This window comes from Sceloporus occidentalis, unplaced genomic scaffold (genome assembly GCF_023333645.1).
Source record: "Sceloporus occidentalis isolate IW3139 unplaced genomic scaffold, rSceOcc1.0.p SCAF_4, whole genome shotgun sequence".
Lineage (NCBI taxonomy): Eukaryota > Metazoa > Chordata > Lepidosauria > Squamata > Phrynosomatidae > Sceloporus > Sceloporus occidentalis.
In genome coordinates, this window is record NW_028316984.1 from 70,420,729 (window position 1) to 70,439,601 (window position 18,873).

Consider the following 18,873-nt stretch of genomic DNA (forward strand, 5'->3'; position numbering starts at 1 on the left):
TCTGTTCCTACTCCTCTGTTATCCTCCTACACTTCAGAGTGACAAACATAACTCTTGATTTCTCCCTTATAATTGCTGATGAAGATGCTGCTCAATCTTCAATCTGTTGCCCATTTTTCAAAGTTTCAGGGCTGGCTCCAAATGTGAAAGGGTCAAGAGCCCTGCAATGGCTTCTGCCTGTGGGCTTCAAAGGGTTTAGTTGGTGGAAATGGGCAATAGAGCTATGGGCAATACTGGCTGGTTGTGTTAGTTGTTGCTATTCTTTCCTGTGGTGACCTAGGGCAAAATAATGGTTGACTCAGCCCGGGGAGCATGTTTGAGAAGACCCTAGCTAAAGATCCCTCTTTCCCCCACAAGCACCAACCTTCAGTCAGTGTACTTCTGCAGTGTTGCATTAAAGGCCAAAGTCTTTGACGGAAAGAAGATGGCAGTGCTTGTAGAAATTCACACAGTATCCATGTGGCATGATTATAGCAGTTTGGTACCACTTTAACTGCCATTGCTTCTTCTTATGTAATTTTGAGATTTGCAGTTTGGTAAGGATCTGACATTTTTCTGTCACCCAATTATTGGCTGAATGGGGATTTCAAACTAGGTCTCCACCATAACCGTCCACACCCTAACCCTCACACCACACTGGCTCTTTTTAGGGTTCTCCAAAGGCACTTGTGCCCATGCACTCTTTTTAGTCCAAAAGAGGTTGGTCCCTCAAGTTTGGAAATTTCAAGGGCCTTTGGGAGGGTGGCATGTGGCCTGAGGGTAGGGTTGCCATAATTGTCCACTAAAACCAGGGAAAAAATGTAGGATAAATTCTAGACCAAACTGTAGGACAACTGCAGGACAAAACTCAGCCCAAAACGTAGGACATTTAAGGTCCTCCATTTTTCTTAAATGTCCTACATTTTGGGCTTTTTGTCCTGCTGTTGTCCTAAAGTTTGGTCTAGAATTTGTTCCACATTTTGTCCCTGGTTTTAGTGGACAGTTATGGCAACCCTACTTGAGGGCATTACTTTGTCAACCTCACTGACCATGTAAAAGGACTCAGGAAGAAAAGAACTTTTTGAAACCATTTTGTAGAATAATACGAATAGCAATAAACTGAACAGCAGGGTGATCAGATGTCCTTCTTTTCTGGGACATGTCCTACATTTCAACCTTCTTTTCAAGAGGAATTCCAAAATAACCCCCCATTTTGAGCATGAATATGAATAGTAACACACTGAAAATGAGCCACCGTGGTGTAGTGGTTTGAGCATTGGGCTGGGACTCTGGAGGCCAGGGTTCAAATCCCAGTTCAGCCATGGAAAGTCATAGGGTGACCTTGGGCAAATCACATTCTTGAATTTTATCCAGAACCGCTCTTTGGGCTTTTATTTCATTGCACAAATAAAGCTTGAAGTTGATTTCCTTTGTCATTGCATTAATGTTGACACAAAATGTCCAGACTGTGTCTTCTTTCTTCCTCTCCAGAGATATCTTCCAAATACGTTTTATTTATACTGAGCCAGTGTGGCATAGTGGTTTTAGCGTTGGACTATCACTCGGGAGACTAAGGTTTGATTCCCAGCTTGGCCTTGGAAATCCTTGAATAAGTCACACTCTCTCAGCCTCAGAGGATGGCAATGGCAAACCCACTCTAAAGAAACGTGCCAAGAAAACCTTAGGATCACCAAGAAATGACTAGAAGGCACACAACAACAATAACACACTGAAACATTACAGAGACCCCAATGGAAGGTAGGGGTGAAAGAGAACTCTTTCTCCGGGAGCATGTGGCCTCACTACCTTTCTGTGAGGTGAGCCTCTCCCAGGGTGACCAGGCATCCTCCTTTTCCAGGACATGTCCTACATTTCAGCCTTCTCTCCAGGAGGCATTCCAAAAGGTCCTCCATTTTGAGCATGACTAAGAAGCAGGGATTGACATTTCTGTTCATGTTTTTAGTTTTTATTCTGTCATGTCTTCAATTGTTTCCTTCAATGGTCTCCATTTGGAGCATGGCTAGGAAGTACAAGTGTGTGTGTGTGTGTGTGTATTTTGTGCTTTTATTTTGTAATGTCCTCCATTCCCGCCTTTGGTCCAGGAGAAATTTCAAAATGTCTTCCCTTTTGAACATGGTAAAGAAGCATGAATTGCTATTTGTATGGGTGTTTGGAGTCCTTATTTGGTCCTGTCCTCTGTTTCTACCTTCTGTCAAGGAGAGATTCCAAAATGTTCTCCATTTGGAGTCAGACTAAGAAGCATGGCATATGAGTGTTTGGAGCTCTTCTTTGGTCCTGTCCTCCATTTGCACCTTCAGCCCACAGGAGGAATTCCAAAACGTCTTCCCCTTGGAACATGGTCAAGAAGCATGAGCTGATATCACTTATGAGTGTCTAGAGCTCTTATTTGGTCCTGCCCTCCATTTCCACCTTCTGTCTAGGAAGGATTCCAGAAAGTTCTCCATTTGGAGCCAGACTAAGAAGCATAAATATATTTGAGTGTTTGGAGCTCTTATTTGGTCCTGTCCTCCATTTGCACCTTCAGCCCACAGGAGGAATTCCCAAACGCCTTTTCTTTGGAAGATGGTACAGAGGCATGAGTTGACATTTGTTTGGAGCTCTTGGTTGGCCCTGTCCTCCACCTCCACCTCTTGCCCAGCAGAGAGTCCAAACAAGGTCCTCCATCATCCTGAACCTGGCAAAAGCAGCAGGGAGCTCCCTTGCTGGGGAGTCTCCTGGGCCTGCTCCTGCTCCTGCTCTTCTTGGGGGCTGAGGAGGAGGAGGAGGCGGCCCAGGCGGGGCTGGCCCATAAAAGGGCGCGGAGCAGCGCCAGCCCTCCAGTCCCTCTCTGCCCTCCAGCCCTGCTCCCTCAGTCCCTCCAGCCTCCTCGCCTCCTCAGCAGGACTCCCTCCGCCTTTCCTGGGGCTCAGCAGGGAGAGAAGGCAGAGAGAGGAGCAGCAGCAGCAGCAGCAGCAGGAGAAGGAGAGAAGGGAGAAGAAGAAGATGCTGTTTTGGCACACGCAGCCCGAGCATTACAACCAGCACTCCACAGGCAGCTACCTCCGGTGAGTAGCCAAGGAGCAGCGGGAGAGCCCTCCCTCTCCCTCCAGCCCCCTTCGCTTCAGGAGGGACTCCGTCCCAAATGGTCCTCCCTTGGCAGCAGCACTTCGAGGCAGATACAGAATACGTACCTGTCCTCCAGCTCCACCTTCTCTCCAGGAGGGATTCCCAGCTGGCCTCCTTTTTGAGCTTGGCCAAAAAGCGTGGAGATGTGTCTGTGTTGATCGTTTATTTGGTCCTCTCCTCCATTTCCACCTTCTGTCCAGGAGGGATTCCCAAAAGGTCCTCCATTTCGTGTGTGTATTTAGAGCTTTCATTTGGCATTGTCCTCCATTTCCACCTTCTCTCCAGAATGGAGAGTCCAGAATGACCTCCCTTTGGAGCAGGACTTATTAGAAGCGTGAGTTTCTCTTTCTAGGAATGTCGTGAGCTTGTCTTTGGCCATGTCCTCCATTCTTCTTCCTGGCTGTCCTCCATTTTGAGGAGCCTTGTCCTCCTTTGCAGTGAGGACATCTGGTCACCCCCCCCCCCCCCCCAAGAAGTGGAGGCTTCTTTTTAGGGATCTTCTCAGTGTGGAGTTTGGCCTCTCCAGCCTTGGAAGGAGTGTGCCAAGGGTCTCCTAGAGCCCTGGAGCCCAAGTCCTTTTTGACTTATGGCGACCCTAAGGCAGTGAACCTATCTTGGGGTTTTCTTGGGAAGCTTGGTTCAGAGGAGGTTTGCCATGGCCTTCCACTGAGGCTGAGAGAGTGTGACTTGCTCAAGGTCCCCCAGTGGCCGAACAGGGATTCGAACCCTAGTCTCCTGAGTCCTAGTCCAAGGGTGGAGAGTCTGGTTTTAATGGGGCTCTCACTCCCAGGTCAGCATATCTGGAAGAAGAGGCTTTTTAAAGGTGGTTTGGTGGGGGCCCTGAAAGAAGAGGGTGCAGATAGTAAGAATGCACCTGGCAGCAGGGAGGAACAGTGACAGGTTTCTTATGGAGCTCTCCATCTGGGTTTGGCACTCCAGCCATGCGGAAAGCATTCCTTGCAGAGTGCAACAAACAACAAGGAGAAAGTCCCAGCTCCCAAGGAGTTTTGACTGTGCCTTCCTGCATGGCAGGGGGTTGGACTGGGTAGTCCTTGCGGTCTCTTCCAACTCTGTGATTCTATGATTCTAAGGAACTTACATTTTCTAGTAGGTGGCAGGGAGAGAGAGTGAGAGAGGAGGAGGAGGAGGAGGAGGAGGAGGAGGAGGAGGAGGAGGAGGAGAAAAAGGACCAAGTGGGTATGTCTTGGGGTTGACTGTTCACTTGTGCCCTTGGAAGAAACTTGTGATGTTGTGGAAATGCTTTGGGTGTGTGGCACTCTTAGGTTGGACCCACACTATTTGGGAAGTTGGAAAGCTCTCTGCATTTGAACAAGCGGGCTCCGTTCACATCTGTCCCATGCAGGCATGCCTTCTTTCTTGCGTTAGATTCTCTAGTGTTAGATGCAACATGTCAAACCACTGATAGCTGGTGATCTCAATTCAGGGATCTGAATGGAAGTGATTTTATAAAGCTTGGGAAAGAATATTGCAGTGGGGATGATATTTTACCTTTGTTGTTGTTGTTGTGTGCCTTCAAGTCACTTCAGACTTATGGCAACCCTAAGGTCATGGGGTTTTCTTGGCAAGATTTGTTCAGAGGCGTTTTGCCGTTGCCTTCCCCTGAGGTTGAGAGAGTGTGACTTGCCCCAGGTCACCCAGTGAGCCAGAAGTTGAACCCTGGCCTGCAGGGTGTCCTATACTCAAACCACTACACTACCTCTCTATCTTACCTATTTTACCTACACTCACCTTGGGGTTTTTGAATGCTTTCTAGGTGGTGATGCCAGTTAGGATACATAATTAAAAAAGGTCTGGGAGCTGCAGGGTGAACCTCAGATTGCTCTGTGGATATTTATTATACCCTTATGCTTCTCTGTTAAGAATGCCTGGTGGTGATGAAGTGGTCTCCTTAATCTGCTGTTTTAAGGATGGGGAGGCATTTAATAGGGAGATTGGTATAGTGTGCATGCACAGATATAGCATTTAAAAGTATATAAGGACACAATTCTCATATTTCTTTGTCTGATGCATGTTCTGGTGGTGGAAAGGATACAGTCCATACTTGGAGTTAATGGCTTCATATCTACGCAATGGAGTTTTCTCCCAGGAAGAAAATTTTTCTGTGGTATAGGCTTTTGTGGAACAGCATTAGCTTTTTCAGATGAATTAAGTTTTATACTAAATTTGCTGAAATGAAACATATTACTGACCACATAAAATTTATGTATTCCCGTACCTCACAATAATGCATCTGATGTGGACTTTACTGCCACACAGTAAACTTCATTCAATAGCTCTGTGAGGCAGATATGCACAAAATTGTGGCAAACTTTGAGAAATGTCAGATCTCCTCATTGTAGGAGATGTATCTGAGTGGGAGAAATTAGAGGAGAGAAGGTTTGATGTGATGTTGAAGTCATGATCCACATTCCATTTTAAAATGGAAAGAAATACAGGTTGTGTCTCCCTTATCTGAAATGCTTGGGACCAGACGTACTTTGGATTTTGGATTTCAGAATAGTGCATATATGTAATGAGATATTTTGGGGATGAGATTCAAGTCTAAACATGAAATTCATTTATGTTTTGTATACACCTTATATGCATAGACTGAAGATAATTTTGTACACAATACTTTAAAATAATTTTGTGCATGAAACAAAATTTGTGTACACCGAACCATCAGAAAGCAAAGGGGGTCACTATCTCAGCCACTCATTGGACAAATTTGGATTTTGGAATATTTTGGATTTCAGAATTCCAAATCAGTCTGTGCAAGTTGTGGACATGGATGCTAGGCTGTGCTAGTTGCCATGTAGATTTATACTTTGGACTATTGGGAGAGGTAATTTTGTAACATCTAGATGGTTTTAGAGATTTTAAATGATTTCTCTGTACATTAAATTGGTCCTAATAAAGGTATTGCCTGATTGTAGGTTTTGTAACTTTTGTTGCAAACTAGCATGATTCGTTTTTGCTTGGTAATAAATGCATTGTCTTTCATTGTTGTTATGTGCCTTCAAGTTTTTTTCTGATTTATGGCAACCCTGTCATGAGGGATTTTTGGCAAGATTTGAGGGTGTTCACCATTGCTTTCCTTTGAGGTTGAGAGAGTGTGATTTGCCCAAAGTCACTCACTTTTTCTTCTTTTGGGATTGGGGTTCCTTCCCCCATGTGAAAAAGTCCACAGTATCTCTCCATGGGCTAAACAATGATTCAGACCCTTGTCTCCAGGAAGTCTAGTCCAGCATCTAAATCACTATACCATGCTGGCTCTTTGCTGCCTTCAAAGTGCCACAGGATTTTGTGTTTGCTGCCACAAAGTAACAGCTGCACCCTCTAGAAATTTTGGAATACCCATCTTGTATCATCTTAATAACACATTTATTGGCATAGGCTTTTGTAGACTAGAGTCCACATTATAAGATGCATAACTCCTTAAATCAGCCTAGTTATGAAGAAGTCTGGGAAGATGTGAAGCGGCTTTGTAGAAATGTTAAATATCTGGCAAAGCACTAGTAAATAATCTTGAAAATGAGGAAGGCACCAGTTATCTAAGGATCTATGTAACCTCCCCCTTCCACTTCAGTGATGACTAGGTCCTTTTATTCACTTGCTTTACTGTGCTTGATTAATCCAGCTTTTTCCTGCTTTATTTCCACACCAGTTGCAATGTCTTTAAGCAAAAAAGGGAGTGGGTAATGTAACATCCACTGGAAGACCTACATTCTAAACCTTTCCAATAGAAAGCTATACACATACATAATTAGGAAGGACTTGATTTAATGCTGTTATTTTTGTCATGCTATTTCAAAATACACAGTATGCCTCTTTATCCAGACCAGTCAGAAAGAAAAAGATTGTAGATTTTCCTGGATAAGGCACAGCCAGATGGATATGCAAACCCCTAGTTGCATGTGGTGGTGCTGAGTTGAGCAAGCAACAATGGTTGATTGAACTTAGAAACATAGAATCATAGAGTTGGAAGAGACCACAAGGGCCATCCAGTCCAACCCCCCAGCCATGCAGTAACTCACAATTAAAGCATCTCCAACAGATGGCCAATGACTTATTATTATGAAAATATATAACCCAGCATTTAGGCAGATCTGTCACAAGTTCCTTGGGAGGCATGAAAAAGAAGTAAGGAGGAACTTGGCTAAAGTCAAGGTTTTAGGAGGTGTTCTAGATAAAAAGTCAGTAGAAGCCAAATTGGGCAGCATTTCTTAGTAGCTGGAGGACATGTAACCTGGCTACAACCTGAGATTTGAATTGCAGCTAGTAGAGCCTAATCCAATTAAGGTATGTGTTCATGAATTGAATTCTCTATCAAGTTAGAACAAGTTAGGACCTGTCAGGATTAGGAGGCAGTCATCTTATCCCCATGGGCTAGTAGAGGGAGCCAAATCATTGAATGCAGCTAATGACATGCTAATGCAGGTTCAAATGTGTCCTGAATGTATTTGCTACTCAGGTCTTTCCCTGGCAAATTAGGGAGTGGTGGTAAGTGCCTTAATAGGAGTCAAGCATGGATATTCCAATAACCACTGCTGAAGTACAGTCTTAGGGACAAGGAGACCTGCCATGGCTCTTGCTTCCTTGTGTATACCATAAGAGAGCACTACCAGCTGCACTTTCTCCTTTGCTGCTGTTCTTTGATAGTTTGACAATATTGTGTTGTTGTAGTTGTCGTATGCCTTCAAAGTCATTTCCAATTTATGGCGGCCTAAGGTCAACCTTATTATAGGGTTTTCTTGACATGTTTCTTCAGGGGGGGTTTGCCATTGCCATCCTCAAAGCCTGAGAGAGTGTGACTTGCCCAAGATCACCCAGTGGATTTCCATGGCCGAGCTGGGATTTGAACCTTGGTCTCCCAGTGTCCTTGTCTAATGCTTAAATCACCACTCCACACTGGCCCTCATTAATTAATTGTAATTGTATTTTGCTATAGCTGCCTGTGTAGCTGGTTTCTGCATTTCTGCCTCTGTCTACCAGTTTTGGGTCCAATATCCTCTGCTACTGCTAGTAGGCCTACAATATACACATGGGTACAATACGTTTACAGTTTACGGTCGTAATCTTTATTATTAAATTGTGTTTCTTCGTAGTGCACAAAGTATTTTCCTCTTTCAGTCCCTTAAGACACTGAGGCTGCTCTCTTGTACTCCCCTACAGTGTGAGTAAGCCACACTGAACTAACGTAGTTTACTTCTGAGATTACACTGCTAGTCACTCTTTAACTTTCACTGGTGATCTGAGAGACATTAGACAAATGTTTGAAATAATTAAATTAAGTTATGAGGGAGTGAGGAAAAGCACAGGGGGTGGAAGATGAAAAAAGTGTTCTTTTGGGAAAGAAGGTTGAGTGGAGAATCAAGAGCTTGGTAATCATTAGAAGTGGAATTGTAGATTACCTTATGTAAAAAAAAAAAACTTTCCAGATTCTTTAAATAGTTGTGTTGAATAGATTATGCAATATTTTGCCAGTGGTGCTACTCAAAGATTAATGTTTAAGTGAATGCTAATATTCTTTATCTTTTAATTTATTATTATTATTATTATTATTATTATTATTATTATTATTAACCTTTATTTATGAAGCACTGTAAATTTACACAGTGCTGTACATACAATCTTTTTAATTAGACGGTTCCCTGCCCTCGGTAATTCTCATTCTGGTTCTAGCAGACTGAGCATCAGAGCTGTCTTATTGTCACAGGGTGGGTCTTAAAAAAAAAACCAAATTGTAAGTGATGTGTTGATCTTGCAGGACTGGTATTGATTTTCTCTTTCTGTGGATTTGTACCATATGTTTAATTCTACTTTTTTTTTTTTGGACTGTGATAGGAATGGGGAATGTGTGAGCCTCCAAATATTGTGAACTCCCAACTTCCATCTCTGGATTTTGACAATCCAGGCTGGTGCTGATGGGAGTGAAAGAAACAACTTCTGGAGGACCACAAGTCCTGCAACCATGGTTTAAGATATATTCTTTGATATGGATCATTAGTCCCTATAATCCTATATGTTTCTGTGAAATTAAGGAAGTTGTGTAAATTTACATTCATAGTGGTGTCTATACGATTTAACTTTTTTCCCCCTGAAAATGAGAGGGAAAAATTTCAGAATCCAATGGGTCATTGCATATGAGGCTGGACATTTTTTTCCAAGGGTAACTTTCAGAGGAGAATGACCTATGGACATAACCCTTCCTTTGCCCTACTGTGTATGGACCCCAGTGTGGAAAAACAGGGAGTTTTGCTTTGCCTATAATTGGAAATGAGTCAAAAGCATTTTTTTCCAGTCAAGATCAGGTGAAATTACCCAAGTGACTCTGTAAATATGAAATACATTATTTCAACTGGGTTATGTGGAATCATTTAAGAATTGTGAGGAGGATTGTGAAAATTATATTACTTTGAACAAGCGAACATCCAAGTTGCAAGTAAGTGGTGTGGGTGTGGCGGCACCCAGGTTTGTCTAGGCTGCTGTCCTGAACTGAATTGTAAGGATTCAGATGAATTCATTTTAGATGCTACAGGGCTCGTATTCCTTGAAGTTTTTCTTATTCCTGTTCACCCTGCTTTGTCCTTTGCCTACTGTAGATACTCTTTTGAGATGGAGAGTTGAGCAATTTCAAGTTGTGTAATTAACAACCCTTCCCCATAGGGCAGGGATAGAAACTGAAACATTTCTGAAACAAAAGGGAATAGCATACTTCAAATGTTACTCACAAAAGGGATGCAAATAGGAGTAGAAGGATGCCCTGGGGGAGGGAGGGGTGTTTCACCCTTTGCTAGAGCAACCTTCTCTGTTTAGCCCCGAGGCATTCAAAGACAGGTGTTCCTCTGGAGTGCTGGTTTTAAGACATGCTAATGGTTTTTCATAGGACCTGGTCAAGAGATTAGTATTAGAAAACCTCTGATCCATTATCTTAAGTTATCTTCCCCAAGGGAGGAGGAGGAGGAGGAGGAGGAGGAGGAGGAGGAGGAGGAAGAAGAAGAAGAAGAAGAAGAAGAAGAAGAAGAAGAAGAAAGTACTCAAGTGTTTGATAAATTAATAAACACCTGACCTCAGGATAATTTTAAAGTAAACATACTGTGATAAACGGCAGATGGCTTTGTTTCATCATATATGGATTTTCCTGTTCTTCCAAGAAGCCCAGGGAAGTGCATCTGATCTCTCCTGTTTGTCCTTACAATAATCCTGTGAGGTAGGCTAGGCAGAAAAATAGTAGTCTAAATGCACTTGACTGAATGAAGCACTGTACATCTATTGAGTTAATGAGATTCAGTTCTATTCAGCACTTCGGATGATGGAGTAGGGGATCATGTTTATCAAATTTGAGGATGACACCAACTTAGGAGGGGTAGCTAATACCCTAGAGGGCATGATTAGAATTAAAATGACTTTAACAGATTAGAAAGCTGGCCAGAACTAACAAAATGAATTTCAACAGGGAGAAATGTAAGATACTACACTTAGGCAGAAAAAAAGGGAAATACGTAGATACCTGATGGGGGACACTTGACATGACAACAGTAAATGTGAAAGGGATCTAGGAGTCCTAGTAGACCACACGCTAAATGTGAGTCAACAGTGTGACGTGGTAGTTAAAAAAGCCAATGTGATTCTAGGTTGCATCAATAGGAGTGTAGTGCCTAGAGAAGCAATGTCCAAACTCTGGCCCTCCAGGTGTCTTAGGACTTCAGCTCCCAGAAGCCTCAGCCACCTTGGCCAATGGTCTGGGATGCTGGGAGCTGAAGTCCAAAACACCTGGAGGGGCAGAGTTTGGACATCACTGGCCTAGAGTGAGGGAAGTAATAGTGGCAGTCTAGTCTGCTTTAGTCAGGCCTCACCTGGAATACTTCTGTAATAGCAATAGCATTTACATTTCTATACTGCTTATCAGTGAACTCAGCACTCTAAGCTGTTTACAGTCTGTAGCCAATTGCCCCCAACAAGCTGGGCATTCATTTTACTGGCTTACAAAAGGATGGAAGACTGAGCCACCCTTGGAGTCCTGGGATCGAACTCACAACCTTGTGGCTGAACTACCAGCATTTAACCACTACACCACCAGGGCTTCTGTAAGGAGTGCTTTGATTGTGTATTCCTGCATGTATGCTCTGTATGATCTCTTCCAATTCTCTGATTCTCTGATTTATATAAGGGTTGGTTGGGCGGTCTACTCTAGCTTCAGGACAAAAGTTTATACACCCACTCACCCAGTTAGGCATGCCCTGGCTATAATACTCTTCTAAGCCACAACACTTTAGCCATTGGCTTCTCACTGTTTATTTAGTTTGTTTGGTAAAAGAAAGGGAAGAATGTGTCCATAATGAACAAAACAGACTAACATGTTCATAACAGTTGTTGCTGTTGAAATGTTGGTAGTAGTAATAATGTGATTGTTGTGTGCCTAAGTGATTTCCAAGTTATGGTGACTCCAAAGTAACCCTTTCATGGGGTTTTCTTGACAGGATTTATTCAAACGAATGTTGCCTTTGCCTTCCTCTGAGGTTAAGAGTGTGTGACTTCTCCAAGGTGGGTTTCCATGGCTGTGCAAGGATTTGAACTCTGATCTCCAGAATTGTAGTTGTAGTCATCCAACCAAACCACTACATCAAGGTGCCTCTCTAGTTATAATAATACTTGGAATTGACTTCCAGGACACTAAATAGCTGTGCAGGTGAAGAAGTAACACATACTGCAGTTACAGTATAAGCTGGCTCTAGGGCTCCAGAGCTAGCAAGAAGCTCCATCCCAGTAAGGAGAAACCAGTAAGGAGAAACCCACGTAACTCCTGATTGTCCCTAGGGTCTTGGATTGCTGCAGGCAGCAACGGCCAGACATGAAGGAGAACGGGAGCTTGGACCACCATCTTGCCACAACACAGTATGTCTTTTAACAGTTTGGTCACAACCCTCCATAGAATTAGTAGACTGGATTTTAAACAATAGAGTGAAATTTAGGAAGTAATTCTTGGGAAGTGTAGGGCTGACTGTATTTCCATATTGAACATCCGAGGCTGATGAATATGAACTTGACTTAAAGAATTAAAGTGGGACATGGACTGGGGACTTCCCATACACATATCTAGCCACTATGGCAGACTAGCTATTTAAAGCATTTACATTTTTACACTAAGAATTATTGCTGCTTTGAGGTACTCACTACTAGCATTCATTTATACATGTAAAAACCCCAGACAGACAGGTTGCTATTCTGAAATCCTTTAATCTGTAGACCCCTGCCTAGAAAAATACACATAAAACACACAACTTTTGTTTACAATTTATTTTAAATTTCATTGGCAATTGATTGCCTTCACATAGACGAGTCTGTAATGAAAACAACGACAACAACAACACCATTACAACCAACATTATAACCAGCATTTGAAAAGACTGATGTTTTGCCTTAAAATTTATGTGACAAGAAAAATTCAAAGTACCAGGAAGGAAATCCAAGAGGGAAACATCACTTTTGCACTTAGTTCATGGATCCTCTTGAATGCATCTACAGTCCCATTGGGGTTCATGAACTCTAGGGCAACAACCTTCTGCCTTGTAGAAAAAAATACATTATAAGAGCAATACTATCATGTTTCTAAGGAACAAGTTTGTAAAACTCAGGCAAATGTAGTTTTTCTCATCCGTTTTTCTTTTCTTTTATGAAATCCAGCTTTAGAATTTGAAATTGGCAATGGGACTTTTCTGGTCTCTTCCCTACCCCTTTCCAAAAGCTCATCAAGTTGGATGGAAGAGGATGCAAAGCAGTTAAGCACTATGCCTTCCACAAATCAGCTTTCCATTGCAGATTGCAATCTCCATGGCTGCATTGCTGTGACTGCAGTGGCTCAGGTGACTAAGACTCTGTTGATTGCAAGATCGGCAGGTTGGCAGTTTGAGGCCTGGGTGCTGCATGATGGGGGGAGCTCCCATCACTAGTCCCAGGTTATGCCAACCTAGCAGTTTGAAAGCATGCAAATACAAGTACAATAGGCACCACTTTGGTGAGAAGGTAACAGCGTTCTGTGCACTCATGCTGGCTACATGATCACAGAGTAGTCTCTACAATGCTGGCTCTTCAGCTTAGTAACAGAGATGAGCACCACCCCCTATGGTTGGACACGACTTGACAGCCTTGTCAACGGGGAATACCTTTACCTTTACCTTTATGTTCACAGTACTATCAGGAACACATTGGCATAAATGGCTATCAGTGGCAGCTACCGATCATGTGTGTCTGAGCATGTGTGTATGTGTGCTATTGCATTCATGTTTTTCCTTTGGGCTTTCCCTACTTTCTGATTCATTGGTCTGATTCAGAAGGGTTCTTCTTGTGTATTTCTCTGCCTTTCCATACTCAATAGTTGTGCTTTTTAGCTCTATTATCCATAAAATACAACATCAAACTCTTTTAGTGAAGAATGTCTAATGTGCTTATTATCAAACAAGAACATTTTGTTTAGTGGGCTTGGAAAGCCTCTTTTTTTTCTCCCATGCTGGTTTCTTTGATCATTGTCCTCCAAGAAGAGCTAGCTTTAGCATGAAGTGACTCTGGTTTACTGCCCACCAAGACAGAATTTCTATAGAAAGAAAGGACCTTTACTTCCTCTATTATCTTGATGTGTGAGCTTTTGCTGCTTCAGTGCTTTCCTCTGTGTAGTTTTCTTACCTTTCATATTGACTCATCCAATACCAATCAGCCCCATTGATTTCCTTAAACTCCTTCATGCTAGTTCATTTTGTATTACACAAAATGACATCTTTGACACCTGAAAGTATATAAGAATAAGTGTTTCTTTTAAACTGATTTCATCATCTCTCCAATATGGCTAAGTAAAATTATTGAAGGCCCTCTGTTTTCATGTCATGCATTTGACCTGTCTTCAGCTGCCAACTCTATTGACATAACATGTTCTCAAAAGGGAACAAATTTTAAGGCCACTTTGATGGCCTTGCTGGCATACAGATCAGTAATCTGATAGTAATAGAGATTGATTTAGGTTGTAAAATTGACAATCTTTAAAAAGGGCCATTTAGTCCAAGCCAGAGGACACTCCTTGTTCTTCATAGTAAACCCAAACAATTAAGTCTCCCCCCCCACCACACACAGATGTAAATAAACATGTGCACACATACACCCATGCCTTGTGTATGTGAGACAAGATATTATTATTACTTCTATCCCACATTTTCCCAGTTTGGGACTCAAAAGTGGCTTACAACAAATTAAAAAAATACCTACTTACAAATTCACAAGATACAAAAGTTAAAATGAAATTTAACCATCATAAAATTATAACAAGGTTAAAATATGCATCATTAAACATACATTATACACAGGAATGTTCATGAATTGTTTGGAGTTTGGAGTGAATCTTCTGAGACTAGAAACAGTTTCTGGGAAGGGGTAGTTTCTGGGAGGACAAATTGAGACAAGATGTTCATGTTTCTAGATGGGAAGGGCTAGGTATGAGGAAGGTGGTAAATCTGAAGAAGTTTTGGGTTTGTGTTTATGTTTATGTGCCAAGGACAGCTGAATGGGTTCAGTGCAATGCTTGGGAAGAGATATGAGTAAAAGTAACCCTTACTGCTTCATTCATTTTTCATCATTTCTTGGTAAAATATAAGTTCCTGTCAAAACTTCTTCTACTAAAAGGTTTACTAGGGAAAATACTCTACTCAAATACATCTTTCCTGTCATGAAGTGTGTGTGGATTACCTCTCAAACATTTTGTCTTAAGCATTTCATGTTGTCGGAATAACATGTTGGATTTTGTTTCCAAACGTTTGAATGCATACCAATGAAATAGAATCATAGGATTGTAGAGTTGGAAGATTGTTGAGTTGGAAGAGACCCCAAGGGCCATCTAGTCAAACCCCTTTCATGCAGGAACTCTCAATCAAAGCATCCCCGACAGATGGCCATCCAGCCTCTGTTTAAAGACCTCCTATATACAAATACTGTGTAAAGGTGCTAATATGGATTGATGTTGTTAAAAGAGATGCATTTTCTCTCTTGATTTATATTTGCACATACCTGTCCTATCTCCTTAATTTAGTCTGAATTCTGCATGCTTGTATTAATACTGCCTTCCTGGTAATCCAGGAAGTATACTCATGGGATATAAGTCAGGCAGATCATTACTTCAATCTAGTTATAGTACTGTTGATATAGTGTGGAACAACATCCTATTGATAACTGGGTATATATTGTATTATTTCAGTGATGTCCTCGCACTGCCGATCTTTAAACAAGAAGAGCCTCAGCTCTCCCCTGAGAATGATACAAAGCTCCCTCCATTTCAATATGTGCTTTGTGCGGCTACATCGCCTGCTGTGAAACTTCATGAAGAGACCCTGACCTATCTCAACCAAGGTAAGACTAATACAGAACTAAATAAGCAATTGTTATTTCCCCTGCTCCTAAGATTAGCTGCAGCATGCCTTAGGACCTATTTGATCCAGGAATTTTCAAAGTCATGTGGGCAGTTCATGGATAGGAAACCATAGAAATTTAACACATTCTGTTCTCAGCTTGCTAAGAAAGAAGGAACTACAAGTGTTAATACTACTAAAACTAAAATGCAGTAGACCTTTTATAGTAGTGGTCAGGTGTTCTACAGATTTGACAGCCCTCAGATCACCATAGAACATATTATTCAATCATGCTGACGTGCGCATGGATGTGCAGGCATGACTGTATTTTTTACCATCTGTGCCCCCCCCCCCAAAAAAAAAAACAAAACACCAAAGTCCTGTGGGTGAGAAGGGTTCTCTATATTTCTACATTGTGTAACCAGTTAATATTTCTGTGGGAAGTCTAGATTTGACTTCAATCAACAAAGCATGATTCTGAGGAGAAATATTACATTACTGTTGATTTCAGCTTCTGGTAATTCCTCAGTAATCTGTTCTAACGAGAGTGAAGAACAGAATAGAAAGATATTGTAGATTGTCTTTGGTTTGTGTTCGATATCCAAATATTTTCATGTTCTAGTTTACAAAATCTACAAAAAAATCTTCACTATACAGAATGCTAAATTTAAGATTTAGGAATATATGAATCTGAGTCTCCACTTACTTTAGAGTTTCAGAATAGTGTACATGTTTTTTGTAGGTTTTTTTAAGGCTCTGTGGCTGTGTTCTGGAAGAGTTTATTCCTGATGTTTTGCCAGCATCTGTGGTTGGCATCTTCTGTATATCTTCAGAGATGCCAGCCACAGATGCTGGCGAAACGTCAGGAATAAACTCTTCCTGAACATGGCTACATAGCCTGAAAAACCCACAAAAAAACATGGATGCTGGCTGTGAAAGCCTTTGACATTGCAGTGTACATCTTGTTGGAAGGTGAAAATGGGATAAGACTGTATAGTGTGGAGAGATCATACAGTTTTCTTAATTTGAGTTTTAACTGTCTTACAAAGAGATATGTCATCTAACGGTGAAGAGCAATCTTATAACTACTAACTGTTAAGATGTCATGTAAATATTTTCTGTGTTATTCTGTTAGTTGTAGTTTTTGTTAGGCTATGTGTAGTTTTTCCTTTTGTACTTCGTAGAATTAAATGGGTGTTTTAAACCTCTTTTTATGTATATTACATTGTTGCATTACATAATACAAAAGGAACAGGAAATGCAAGTAAATGCAACTTCTGGAGTAGAAATTTCACATTTTTAAATGTTATGTTATGATACATATTTCCAAGTGAGATCACCTTGTGTGTTTCACCTTGCTAATGTGGTGGGGGGGGACATATCAGAGGTTGCAAACAATTATGGAAACACTTGCATTTCCTATCCCACTCTTCCTTCCCTCTCCAGACTCCACTGCGTACTATCACAAACCTCTTCTAGAAATAATGCTTTAATTATGTAGTAGAAATTTGAAAAATAATCTGTGGTAGTAGTAAACCCAGACAAGCTAGGCTGGTATACATAACATGGGCTTGTTGAACTGCACAGAAATTGCTGTGGATTAATGTTTTAACACCAGCCTACAGAGGAAGAAGAAATTATTGTACTAGGATGGTAAATAAACAATCTTCCATCTCTCCAAGGTATTGTGGGTGTGTGGTATAAGATTAAAACTGTATTAATGTTGTCACAATGGCATTAGGTAGTCATTTAGACAGGGAAGAGGTAATTGGGATGTGAACAGATAGATTTTCTTTGAGAGGGTCCTGGGGTTGGGGTACTTGAACCTAGGAAGGATGGAGATTTACATCTCCAGCCATATGGCTGAGAAGAGCAGTTGCTAAGCTCTGAAACTATGTATTTCACATCATTCCCTGGCCTTCAGTAGCCCAGAAAAAGGTCTGAGTGATAACATTATTCAACTTTTTGTTGAATAATGCTGGATTTTTACTTACAGATGTAATAAAGATCTGGCCATCTCACTCCTCTTCCTTTCTGCTGGCATAGCTACAAGGAGGTGATTAGAAATACAGTCTGCCCTTCCTTTATGCGGGAATCCATTCTGGACCCCTGTGTAAAGGGAATTCCACCTGTGCTTGAGCTCCATTTAAATGAATGGGGCTTGTGCATGCGGTGGCACGGCAGCGCATGCGCACCACGAGCATGCCATTCCTTTTTCCAGTGTGTCTTTCCGCATATGCTGAAAGCCGTGTAAGGCACACCTGTGTATGATACAAGCGCACTGTACTTGCTTCCAGGTTTCTGTTAACCATACTTTAGTCTGTTCAGATCTGAAACTGTGGTTAATGCTAACAATGTTGCTTAAAAACATCAGCTTCATAACTCATGGTTTCAAGTTCAGTTGTCTCAAATAGGCCACAGTTAATATTAGCCACAACAAATCATTTTAGAGAGAGCCAGCATGGTGTAGTGATTTAACCAGTGGATTACTATTCTGGCGACCAGAGTCCGAATCCCTGCTCAACCATGGAAGCCCACTGGGCAACTCATGCTGTCAGCCTCAGACAGAGGCAAAGGAAAACCTCCTCTGAACAAATCTTTCCAAGAAAACTCCATGATAGGGTTGGCAACCCTAAGGGGGTCATGGGGTTTTCTTTGCAATTTTCCTCAGAGGGAGGTTGCCATTGCTATCCTCTGAGGTTGAGAGACTGTGACTTGCCCAGGGTCATCCAGTGGGTTTCCATGCCCAAGCCAGGATGTCTCCAGAGCCATAGTCCAGTGCTCAAACCACTATACTACACTGGCTGTTTTATACACAACCACATTTCAGAAGTGGAATATGTGCCATTCTACAACATGATTTTAATGAACCCTTCCACAATAATTAGAGTTATTTTTAGAACCATGCAGCTGAATTAATCTATGGCCTACGTACTAATAAAACCACTGCACCACCACTGCTAACACACAGCCATGGAGAAACCAACTTAGTGACATGTCAGCATTGCAGTAGTTCCCACTGCCAGCTGGAGTTAACAGCAATAGAAGTATTGCCAGAGCCAGGTCACAAAGGCCAACCAGCAGTATTCCAGAATAACCTAAAAAACAGCTGGTTGAACTGAACTTAGACCTGTTTAGTCCTGGGTTCAGTTTCTGTCATTTGTACCTCAACAGGGAGAAATGTAAGGTACTGTACTTAGGGCGAAAAAATGAAATGCACAGATATAGGATGGGGGACACCTGGCTTAAGGAGACAACATGTGAAAGGGATCTAGGAGTCCAAGTAGACCACAAGTTGAACATGAGTCAACAGTGCGATGCGGCAGCTAACAAGGCCAATGCGATTTTAGGCTGCATCAATAGAAGCATAGTGTCTAGA

General features: G+C 41.8%; 1 protein-coding gene across 1 annotated transcript in view; it reads left to right on the top strand.

The window, feature by feature from the left end:
• Positions 1–18,873, top strand: part of LOC149313979 (transcription factor CP2-like protein 1) — a 67,717-nt gene that overhangs the window by 13,661 nt on the left and 35,183 nt on the right. Inside the window, exon 3 of the mRNA XM_089523049.1 lies at positions 15,344–15,495. Coding sequence (XP_089379175.1) covers positions 15,344–15,495 — 152 coding nt within the window. The remainder of the gene's footprint in view (positions 1–15,343; positions 15,496–18,873) is intronic.